The 12,137-nt window shown below is 59.5% G+C and overlaps 1 protein-coding gene across 1 annotated transcript; it reads right to left on the bottom strand.

Annotated features, from left to right (window-relative positions):
• Positions 1–9,294: 9,294 nt before the first annotated feature.
• ZNF703 (zinc finger protein 703) lies at positions 9,295–11,684 on the bottom strand (the record flags this gene model as incomplete). The annotated part of the gene is made up of 2 exons (XM_080634606.1): positions 9,295–11,209; positions 11,472–11,684. 2 exons carry the CDS (start codon positions 11,682–11,684, stop codon positions 9,830–9,832), a joined length of 1,593 nt encoding a protein of 530 aa, XP_080490732.1. The 3' UTR covers positions 9,295–9,829.
• Positions 11,685–12,137: the final 453 nt, after the last annotated feature.

The raw sequence follows: 12,137 nt of genomic DNA, 5'->3' as shown, positions 1-12,137 counted from the left end.
TCATTTCCATCCCCATCCCCATTTCCATCCCATTCCCATTTCTGCTCTGGGTGCCACGGTGCCAGCTCCATGTATTGGCACAGGGAGCCCTAAAATCATCTGCTGGAGCCCCAGAATTCCCAGTAACCACTGCAGCTCCTCCTGGAGCACAGCAGCGGCAGCGGGGGACTGGATTCCAGTGCATGAATGCAATGAAAGTGCATTAAAAGTTGATGTTTTGGTGGGGAGAAGAGAGAAAACAGCTCCTTAGCTGAGACCAAAGAGAGCATCTAAGCCCAGTGAGGGGAATCCATGGGAAGAGCCGGTGCTCTGCAGGACCGGGGGGGCTGCAGGATGCTCTGGTCACTGACATGGCTTTGAAAAGGAAAGAAAGTGGGGAGAGGGCTTGTGCGGGGGGAAATACTCAACAAATGAAGTCCATCCAACGTTATTTGCACATTATGGTTCAGAATTGTGCTCAAGTATGTCCGGGCTCATTCCATGTCAGCGCTAACAATGCAGCACTTGGCAATCACGGCACTTCTGCAGCGTTGGCCATTAATCATCCCCTGACAGTCCCGAGCTGGGAAGGAGGAAACTGCTCACATGTGCTCGCTGTAAAGGGACCTTTCCTTTGCTCCCTGCCCACCGCAGCAGTGGAGGGTCCTGATTCCACACCTTAGGAATTCCTGTGACACATCTCATGGTGGAACAACCCCTTGGGAAGAGGCTTTTGGGAGCGGGTTACAACACAGGGCATTCCAGCGGCGTTCTCCTCTCCATCCTCTTGCTCACCACTAACCTCAGGAATAATGGGGTTTGTCCTCAGGGAATGATCCCAATGGGAGCCAGTGGTGCCATCCTGCTCACCCCAAGGCTTCTCTATGTGCTCCTCATCGCCCTGCAGACGTCAGCCCCATGGCCGGGTGCCAGCGTGCCAGGTCATCCAGTAACTAAAGGAGGGTTGTTTCCAGCCCCTGACGCTGGTTTCTAAAGGGAAATGATTAAAAGCACTTGGAAACGACAGTTCATCCCGGGAAAGAGAGCGGATTTACCCGAAACATGACTGAGAATTAACACTCACATCAGCTCCTAGGGCAGAGGAGGGGAAGCCAATGGCAAACGGAGCCTGGCTGTGTCCAGGGGGAGAGAACACCCCATGGAAAACAAGGGCTGAGATGGAGCTGGGTACCCCTGGTCTGGAAAGCTCGGTTGTTCCTTCCCATTCTCCATCTGCCCCATAGAGGAGTGGTCACCGAGGAGAAGGGAAATCTCCTCCCAGCAGCACAGGGAAGGATGGATGCTCCTGGTGGGACCCAAACTGGTCATTCCCCAATGCCTCCGAGGTACCCGGGAGCAGGGGTTTTGCACTAAATGCATTACAGAAAGCCCAAGGAACAGTCTCACCCTGTTCCTGCTGGTGGGAACTGGCGTTGTGCTGGGATGCCCCATGGCAGCACTGAATATTGAGCCATTGTGGTGATGCTCCAGTTGGGAGGGAGGAGAAAGGGTTCCCTGGAAAGGAAACAGGGACATATGGCATGGATTTATCACCCGATCCCAGGGATCGAAACAACATCTCTGCCCTGATCTCTGCTTGGGATCAAAGCAGCAGGTCCCATCCCGAGGAACTTGGAAAGGGCTCCAGGAGGGTGATTTATGTGTGGGATTCCGGGAAGGGCTGGGGAAGCCTTGGCGAGGTGCTGAAGCCCAGGTCAGGAGTCAGCCCTGTCTCAGTGATATATTTAGAGCTGGATAATGTAAGCAATGGGAAGGGAGGGGGAATATCCATGGAGGAGGTGCAGATCCATCCCCTTGGCCGGGATGCTATGGGATGATCTGAGCCAGGGAACAGACAGTTGGATTTCCCTCGTTTCTCCCTTCAAATAAATCACAGCTCCAGAGCCCTTTAAACTCTGCAATCTGATCTGTTCCAATAAGGAAGGGAATGAAAGGCTGCGTCTCTCTGGAAGCCTCCGGAGCCATAAATCCACTATGTACAAACACATACCACATTTCCAAGGGCATTGCTTTTCTTGTATTGTTTTAACAGAAGAATCAAACTGCAATAAACTCCCTCCCTCATTAGCTGCCTGTGTCCAGGCCAAACGCTGCTAACGAATCCAATCAGGACAAAGGAATGTGGCCCTCGATCCAAAGCTTGGCCAGGCGCTGACCCCCCTCAAAGGCATTTCCCTATGAGCCCCATAGAGGGGCAGGATGGGGGGAGCTGAGGGGCTGCAGGTCCACTGGGGTTTGTCACCCCAAATCCAGCATCCCTGCCTGGGACCCAGCATCCCCACTATGGATCCGGCATCCCTGCCATGGACCAGGCATCACTGCCTGGAGCCATCACCCCTACATGGATCTGGCATCCCCACCATGGAGCCATCATCCTTCCATGGGACCTGGCATCCCTGCCATGGATCCAGCATCCCTACTATGGATCCGGCATCCCTGCCATGGACTCAGCATCCTTGCTATGGATCCAGCATCCCTCCCTGGGACCTGGCCTGCAACACAGCAGCTGGAATTCCATTTAGGGCTTTCTTGCATTAGTTCATTGTGGTCCCCACCATTGTGCACCCCAAGCAGGTGGGAACGCGGGGCAGTTTGGATGGGGGACACTTGTGTGCCCCTACCCCATGGGGCTCTAGGAGACCCCTCAGCTACCTGCATGAAGAGGCTTGCAGAGGTACCTCTGAACTCATTGAGCACCAGGTCAACCCACCCCCAAACTGGCATTTGGGGAGCTCTTGGTCATTAATCACCCACTGACAGCCTTGAAGGGTCCATAGCTCCAATGGGACGTGCCTGGCACTGGTGACAGCACAATCCCATATGGAGCATCCATTGGGTTTTCCCACGGGCCCACGCACGCAGCAGCGCTGTCACATCCCAAGCGCAGGAGATGCAGCAACTTGGTCTAATGTGGAGGGGAGAAAACCACCCTAAAACAGCCCGGGAAGCGAAACGGAGCCTGTCTGCAGGATTTATGGCGCTGGTGTGGCTGAGCCCAGAGCAGAGCCTGCGCCGCGGGTCCCGCCTCAGCCCACGGAGAAATTCCTTACTTATTGAATCACATTTGTCATCCCTAAATACATATGCAGGCCCGTGTTTCTGAATCCATAAACATCTTTAACTCGCTCCGCTCAGCGAGGCCTCTTTCAGCAGTCATTTATATTTAACTTTTTCCATATGCGGGGCCTGTCGCGTTGGTGTCATTTCCGGGAAAAGCAGGGAAAGGGGGGGAATTTGGGGCTGGGGAGGGAGGGGGGGAGCCGGGAAAGGGGGGGATGCAGCGTGTCTTGGCCGGCTGGAGCAGCCCAGCTGCTGGCATGGAGCGAGAAATCCACCCGGCAGAGCCAGTGCTCATTAATCATTTGAACTCCTCAACTGCCAGCTCCTTTCAAGCTCTTTCAAGAAGTGTTTTCACCCAAAATAGAGTTGAAAACGCGCCGGGCCCTACTTTCAGAGTCTCATCCATCTGGCCATTATGGGGAGTGTCAGGCGGCTCTGACAGACAAGGCTGCTCTGTTCGAGGGGCCCCGGCTCCCGCAACCTGTCATATCGCGGGGCTGATCGCATCTGACAGCTCCATTTGTACCTACCCAAGAGATAAAAGCGCCGTTCATGGCAGCGGGGAGAAGGGCACGGGGGAGAGGGATGAGCGGGGGGTACCGCGGGATGCGGGATGCAGGCAGCATCCCTGGTACCCTGTGTGCGCACCATGGAGAAAAGCAGCCTCCATCCCCCAAAGCCCGAAGGGTGCAAGAAGAGGGTGTCAGGGGGCAATGTGGGGTCCAACCTGGAGCTCCTGTGCCCATTGCCCACCCCCTGGCTGTGCTGTACAATGGTACCAAGCTCTCCCCGTGCACAGAGCATCCCCTGCAAAGCCCTTGGAGCTGCCAGCCCTGCCCAGGCCTCCTTCTCCCCCCAAACTCACCTGGGAGCGTGCTGGGTGCTGTGCACACCCCAAAGTGCTTGAGCAGTGTGAGCCAGACCCCAAAGCAGCTCAACGGACCCGGTGCCAGGAGAGCTTCCTCCATGGGTGGCACCAGGATGAGCCTGACACAAGGGACACAATGGACACAGCGGGATGCTCCCCTAAGGAATTCCCTGCCGGTGCCGCGCTGGTGCATCCAAGTCAGATGAATTTGGGAATTACCAACATGGCAATGGAGGTGTGCATCCAGAGAGCCGTTTCTGAGCAGCAGTTCCAATACAGAATTCAACCGGAGCCCAAGAGACGTCCCAGAAGGAACAAAAGGCTTTTCAGCTCCATTTTCCAGCAACCAGGATGGCAAATTCCTCTTCCCATCCACTCAAGGGGTTGGATGTTATCTGGAGCAGGTTGAGCAATAGTTTTCTTGCAAGCCTAAGGTTGCTCCATGCCTGTGACAAACCAACCCAACTCGTGCTTTGCCTCATGTCAGAGACATTTGCCATGGAAGAAGAACCTGGATGGTCCTGCCCCAATTGCTAGTGATGGAAAGAGGCTCCTGACGCTGCGAGGAGGCTGCAGAACCCATCCTGAATAGGAGAGAAGCAAGACAGGAGCATGGCATCAGCCAGGTCTTGGTGGGAGCAAGCGAATGAGCCAGGAGAGAAAGACGCAGCAAATCTGCTCTCTTGAAGATGTGGGGGTCGATAAAGTCCATTTCAGTTCTCTGCTCCAGTGGGTGTCTGCAGGGTGGGTTTACAGGGGGATATAAAGCTTCCAGATGCCCATTATGCTGCGTGTCCTTTGGCTGCCTCCGGCTTGTGCTGGGCTGGGAGGGATGATCCCCACTCTTTGGGACCACGAGGCATTGGCAGAGGTCACTGATGTGCATCCCAGCTCTGCTCAACCCATTGGGATCAGCTCTGCTGGCATCCCACCGCCTCTTCATAGCTCCTGCATGGCTCCATCCTCGCAGAGGCCACATCCCCCCTCTTGCACTGGGCTGGGAGGTGGGATGAAGCCAGCATCAAGCTGCTCCAGGAGGTTTCCATAAAGCCCGTGTTAGAAAGCATCAGAGTGCGTGGCAATCTGTTTGTTCTTGTGCATTGAGCTGCAGGAATAGAGTCAGTCAACTGAGCTGTCAGCGAGCGTCTCCCCCAGCGTCCTCCGAAACATGTGTGTGTGTGGAATTATGACTCCTCGGTTATTCATCACCATAATAAACAGAGATAACTATGAACCACGCAGCACATAATGAACAGGATCGCTTACACGCCCGCCAGTGTAAACCAGCACCAGCGGGGCTGCAGGGAATGGTGCAGCACAGGCTGCGCTCTGCACCCACCGGTGACGCTGTGTCCATGCTGGATCGATCGCCATGAGTCAGTCAGCTCCGGGGTCAGATGCTGCAGAGGGAAGGCGCAGCCATGGATCCCGCTTGGTGCTTCCTATGGTGATCAGTCAAAACGGGGTGTCCTGGTGCCGCGGGGAAGATGATGCCGTCGCTGTTGCAATCGGTGCCGCTGGGAGGATTCCCACTACACGCCGGTTTATGGCCAGGGAAGCAACAGCAGCAGCTCTTCAGCAGCCATTCAAAGCCATATGGAAGCTGTCTCCCACCTGCAGCATTCCCGGTCGCAGCAGCACCCCGGGTGCTTGCCCACATCTCCTGGCTTGGGGGCTCCCTGAGCACCTTGAGGTCTTTCTTCTCCACTCGCCTCCTCCAAGGCCTCTCGTTGCTTGTGCTGCTCACACTGGAGGCAAACCATAGGATGGGGCAGCGCCAGGCTCCGGCACAGGGCCCCGCTCACGCTGCAGACCAGGGGTGCAGCTTTGTGCCCCAGTGCCCCACGTTGCCCCATGTGCTCCATTCCCGGTTCCAGCACGCAGCCCCGGGCAGCAGGAACTCTGCTGCTGGAAGCTCCGGCTGCCAGGACCACCTCCAAGTACAGGTTTGCTCTACAGAGCACAAAGCATTCCCCCCAAAGCAAAGCCCTGAGTGCAGGGGACAGGAGATGCCACACCAGTTTGGGAGGACAAACACAGAGCCCATGTTCTCCAGGGCTTCCACCAGAGCTCACGTGGAAAGAAAAGCTGCTTTATGCAGCTGAGAAACTTCGCATCCACCCACCGTAGCTGCTGCATCCTGACCTGACCTCCTCTTGGCGGGCACCAGCCCGGTGAAGACTTGGTGCTCCGGTCTGAAACGCCTTGGATGCCTGTGGGCAAACACCTCTGCATCACCTAAAACACATCGAGGGGGAGGTTTATGTGCAGGAGAGGAAGGAAAACAACAACAAACTGTGGCCTCGCTCTTTCGGTCACGTATTTATTGGGTGGACAGATCCTTTGCGGCCGGATGGGCTCGAGGCTTTATGAACAGGGACAGTTATGAGGCACGCAGCACGGCGGAGCTGTTCTGCAGGCGCGTCCAAGTCAGTCCTTCCCCAGCACAAGGTATAATGTTGCCTTTGTTCGGCTGCCTGTGACGGGCCGGCACGGCAAAGCCGTGCACCCGCAGCCCCGGCGTGGTCCCGGTGCTTTCCATCCACACACATCCAACGCCGCGGCCCCGGCAACTGCCGCAATAAATCAATGGGAAAATAGAGGCTGCCAGTTAGACTAAACAAGTGCGTTTGCAAGGCTTGCTAACCCTCATTAATCACTCTGACAGCCCTAAAAACACATTTCCCCTTTAATGACTGTATTTGGATAATCAGAGCTTTTTCCTCGCGGCGCGGGGTGACTGACGGCGGGCGCGACTGCGGCGAGCGCCGGCACCGGGGTCACCGGCGAGTCAAGCACTGGAGGTCCCGGAGAGCTGGAGAAGTTGCCATTGTGCAAGGGGAAAAGGGATCCTGGACACCCCATCCCCGTGCCCGACACCCACCTTCAATCCCCTCCCACCGGCCGCGTTTGAAAGGGCCCTTTCTTGTCGCCCCGCGCTCCCTTTTAGGTGACTTTCGCCTCCTGGAGAGGTTTGAAACCTCGCACATTTCTCTGTATAAATGATGCAATGCATTAATGCACAGCGCATTATGAAAATGGTAATTCAAACCCATACAACTCTAAATTAAGCCATACATTATCCGGCTCACTCAGCCATATATTTTGTAGAAAGACAGGATTGAATCAAATCAAACCGAAACTGTGGAGTGCAGGTTGTTAGACAGAATGATTAATAAAGTGCATCCCAGTGCTCTTATTATAAAACGAATTCCGCAATAACCTGGGCATACATTACATGGGGAGTTATTTAATACATTGGCAACACAATCATTCCCCAGCAGATAAAGCCCTCGAGTGTCAGCTGCTATCAGATGAGACTTCGCAGTGTTTACACAGCCTGGCCCCAGTGCTGCAGTCTTTAGGGAGGGGAAAAACGATTCCTCAGGGAGCCTTCTGCTCGGCAGGATGTATCCGAGCAGCATCCAGCTCCCAGGGAAAGCGCGCTGGGCTCGGGTTTGGAGCTGGGAGCATCCTGGCGTGAGGAAAGGTTTGGGGGAAGAGGGGAGATGGAGCTTTGCCATAGGGGGAGGATGCATCAGGATGCCCTGAGAGAAGGGCTCCGGCAGGATAATGGGTTTGGGAAGTCCCTTATACCTGCCCGGGCTGCTCCACGGCAGCTGCTCACTAGCTGGCACACAGTACAGCCCCTGCAGACCATGCACGAGGGGTATCACGCCTTAAGCACATCCATGGGCATCGTGGCATCACCCTCTTGCCCCGCAGCATGAGGCTGTGCACGGTGGAACAGAAGCCATGGCAGGAACTGCAGTGAGGAGCTGTGATTGATGCCGGGGACCGGTGGCACCCAAGCAAAGCCAACACCGAGCAGCATCAGCGGTGGGAGCGGGGACCACATCCAGGGAGCAGCGATGCTCCCGAGGGGAACGGGGTCCCGGCACAGCTTCAAACACCACCATGCAGCTCCATGGCAGAGGGCATGGAAACACAGGACCTGCCCCACGAAAGCCAAAGGGACACAGGGACCGGAGACACCGTCACAGTCACAGCAGCCTGGGCCTGGCACGCACCGAGCAGAGCAAAGCCCCCTCTGCTCCGAACCCAGTTCTGCAAATCCCAGGCCCTCACCCTGCAAACATCCCAATGGGAAGGAGCGGGACCACCATAAGCAAAGGCAGACCCGAGCCACAGCCGCAGCAGGGCAAGGGGTAGCCATGGACCAGCGAAACCTACGTCCTCCAGCCTTGAGGAGCTCGCGGATGGTGCCTCCAACCCCTCCATCAGCTTCCAGCACCACCATCACCTCCCATTTCCAGCAGAGACCCCGGCCAGGGCCCTCCCCAGCAGCCACACGCCTCCAGCCCCGCTCACAAGAACGGGTGGAAAACCAGCAATCCCATTGGCAAAGCAAGCCCCTGTTTTAAGCACGTTATTTTTCAGCTCAGAGGACACAAAGGAATTTAAACACAGGGCATAAGGCAATATAGAGAAGGCAATTAACTGGGATTAATTGCATGACTCACCCAAAATGCAACAGGAGGAAAGCACTCAACAGCAAGGAAAAAAACAGGGGAGCACATGGGGGCTTCAACAGGAAGCAGGGACACGGACGGGGGTCCTGCTACAAACACTGGGCTGGAATAACAGCCCATTCCAGAGGGACACGGGGTGCAGAGATGGGAGCGATCCCCGCTTCAAAGCCATTTATCACCCCAGCCACCAAAGGGACCGGGCTGAGGGGGACGAGGCCCCCGCTACCCGCGGCTGCTGGAGCATCCCTAACACCAGCGCGATCCACGACCCCCTTCATCCCGCTATTCCTGCCCCAAAGCTGAATTCCAGCAGCGGCCGCAACCTCGGGTGGGTCCCCCCCTCCTTGCTTCTCGCCTCGTTTTCCACTCAACCTCCTTCTCGAACCTTCCCTCCGCACGAGAACCCCGGTGCCTTCCTCCCGACGCCCGCACCGAGGAAGAGGAACCGGAGTGGGGAGGGAGGGGAAGCGGGGAAACCGGACGCATCTTTCCCCCCCTTCAACCCCATCGCGGTGAGAACGGGGGGGAGGTAGGGGCTGCACCGGGCACCCCGCGGGACCGAGGGCTCCGCCGCTAGATGGTGCTGGGAGCCCGCGGCCCCGGTGCGGAGCCCGTTCGGGAGCGGGGCGGGACGAGAGACGACACCAGAGGGTGGATATAACCAAGAGTCATTTATTAACAAAATAGGACTTACCGAGCCGGAGCTCATCCACCCGCCACGCTCGCCGCCCTCCCGCTGCTCCGGCCGCGGGGTGCCCCGCTCCTGCCCACCGCCGCCGCCGCCGCTCTTCGCCGCTGCCCCGGGGCTTACAACCGGGGTCCTGCCCCCCTCTTCCCCACGGTGGGACGGGGAGGGGATGGATGGGGGGGGGGGGGGGCGGTGCAGGCGGGGCTTTGCCCGTCCGCCGCAGCCCGAAAAAATCATGGAAATTAAGGGGGGAAAAAAGGGGAAAAATATTAAAAATTAAAAAAAAAAAAAAAAGGGACGAAAATGCCATTTGTAACGTTACAAACGAGGATCCAGAATGAGAAACATGGAGGGGGAAGGAGGAAGATGCCTTTTTTTTTGCCTTGTGTGTCAGGAGTCATGCAAGAATTTCTCAGGGAGGAGAAATTAAAAGGGAAGGGGGGGAAATCAAAAGAAACGAGAGAAAAACCCCCAAAGCCCCACACCTGCGAAGGAAAGAATAGTATTTTTTGTCTTTTTTTTTTGTCTTTTTTTTTTTAGGTTTTTTTTTTTTTTGCAGTTTTTTTTTTTTGGACACAGACTTTTTGCATACCATCGATTCATTGGTGTATTAATGCACTTATATTCCCAGCTTTAAGCTAACATACAGTAAATAAATACACAGTCCAAGGAGGGAGCGAGGAGGAGGAGGCTGGCGCAGAGGGGAAGGAGCCGCCGCAGTTACTGATATCCCAGTGCAGAAGCTGAAGTTAGTCTTTGGCCGTAGAGCGCGTATGGCGAGTAGTAAGGTCCGGCGGCCGGCAAGGAGGGCACGGGCAGGGCGCCGGCTGTGGGCAAGTGGCTCTTGCCGTAGGGATGGTACCTGTTGAGTCCCAAAGTGTGTGGGCTCCTCAAGGAGAGGGAGGCCGGTAACGTGTTGGGGCTCCCGGGGGCAGCGGGCGGGAGGTGGAGGTGGCAGGAGGCCGCGGAGCCCAGCCCGGAGGTAGGGTAACCCGCCAAGAGCTTTTCCGCCCCTGGCAGGGCCGTGTGGGTCCGTAGGTGGGTGAGCAGCTCCTCCGAGGTGGCAAACCTCTTGTCGCAGGGTCCGCTGGCAGACACCCAGTTGCATATGTGGGGCAGGGGGTCGTTCTGCAGCATGAAGCCATAGGTGTAGAGGGGGTGGCCGGGCAGGCTGGGGGTGCCGCCGGAGGAGAGCGTGGTGTGCACCGAATGCAGAGGGTGCGTGGGGTACACCAAGGGGTATCCGCTCTTGAGGCTGCCGGGGTCGTGCACGCAGCTGGAGCAGTTGCTGGAGCTCAGGTGCGAGGCGCTGTGGTAGCTCAGGCAATACGGGTCCCGGCATAATCCCTGCATGAAGGAGGGCGGCGAGGCCCCGGTGAGCGGGCTGGAGCTCGGCGGCTTGCCCGGCAGCCCCAGTGCCCCCGGGAGCTGGCTGCCCACCAGGCCCGGCTTGGTGGGGTCCAGCCCCGGCACGAACTGGGACGGGTAACCGGCGTAGGCACCGACGATGGAGCCGTGGTAGCCGATGCTGGAGGGCGGCAAAGGGAAGACCGAGTGCCCCGGCTTGTAGGGAGACACGGGGGCCACATGGCCGGCGGGCGGCAGGGCGGGGGGCTCCGACTTTCGGCCCGAAGGGGGCTCGCCGTGCGGCCCGGGCTCCGCCGCCCCTCGCCCCAGCCCCCCGCCCGTCCCCTCGGGGCTGGGTTTGCCCGCTTCGGGCTCCTTCTTCTCCTCGGTGCCCTTGGGGTCTGCGTGCTGCGGCGAGGCCCCGCGGGAGCCGCCGGGCGAGGCGGCGGCGTGCGGGGGGAACGGCGGGCAAGCGGCGCTGGGCACCCGAAAGCCGGCCTTGTCCGCGCCGCCCTCTTTGCGCTGCTCCCCGCCGCCCTTCGAGTAAGGCTTGAAGCTGGACTTGTCCTCGGGAGGCGCGTCCCCGCTGCCCGGCGGCTTCAGGGCGGCGGGGCGGGCGCTGGGCTCCTTCTCGGCTGCGGGCTGCCCGGCGGAGGCCACGGCGTTCAGCTTGGAGGAGGGCGGCGGGTCGGGTTTGCCGATCTGCGAGCAGGTCTGGGCCAGCAGCGCCAGCGGGCTCTTCTTGGCGTCCAGCTGCGGGCGGAGCGGAGCCGGTCAGGGGGGGACCCCGGCGGCGCCCCCGGCCCGGCCCCCACCCGATCCCATCCCACTCCCAATATCCCGGGTGCGGCGGGGACGGGCCCGGCACCGAGCCAGAGCCGGGGGAAAGGGGGAGCGCGCCCGGCCGGGGAGAAGAACCGGGATGCGGTGTAATGGGGGGGGGGGGGGGGGTGTAGGGAACCGGGGCTGCAGCAGCGGCGGAGGGAAGGAGACCGGGGGAGCAGCGAGCACTGACCTCGATGGGGCTGACGGGCGTGGAGGAGAGCGGCTGGAGGTACTCGGGGTGCAGGAGGTGGCCGCCGTGGGCGCTGAGCATCTTCAGGACGCGGATGGGCAGCCGGCTGGCCTGGCGCAGCGGGTCGGCGGGGGGCGGCCGGGGCGACGGGGTGCCCGCAGCTCCGCGGCTCGGCGGGGGGCTCGGCCGGGGCCCGCCGGGGGCACCGCTCATTTGGGGGCGGGCAGCAGGGGGGGGGAAAGGGGGGGGGGGGAGCCCCGGGCTCCGCGGGGCCGGGCCGGGCCGGGCGGGCGGCGGAGCGGCGGCGGCGGCGGCCCCGGCGAGACGAAACCCTTCCCCGGCCCCACCGACACGTCAAATAGCCCCGATGGCGGCCGCGCTCCGAGGGGGCCGGCGCCGCGCACCAATCCGCGCCCGGCCGGGCCCCCGGGGCGGGGAGAGCCGCCGGTGGGGGGGGCGAACCGCTGCTGCCGCCGCCCCGCGCCGCGCCGCCGCGTGGGGGAGAGGCGGTCACGGAACGGAACGGAACGGAACGGGGTAGAGCGGCGCGGATCGGCTGCAGCGCATGGCGCGGATGGCGCAGCCGAGGATGGCACGGCACGGCCGGCAAAGCGTGGCATGGCGTGGCATGGCTCAGCTGGCAGAGCGTGGCACTGCTGGCATAGC

This window comes from Psittacula echo (assembly GCF_963264785.1).
Source record: "Psittacula echo genome assembly, chromosome: 25".
Classification (NCBI taxonomy): domain Eukaryota; kingdom Metazoa; phylum Chordata; class Aves; order Psittaciformes; family Psittacidae; genus Psittacula; species Psittacula echo.
This window is presented reverse-complemented; position numbering and strand designations above follow the sequence as displayed.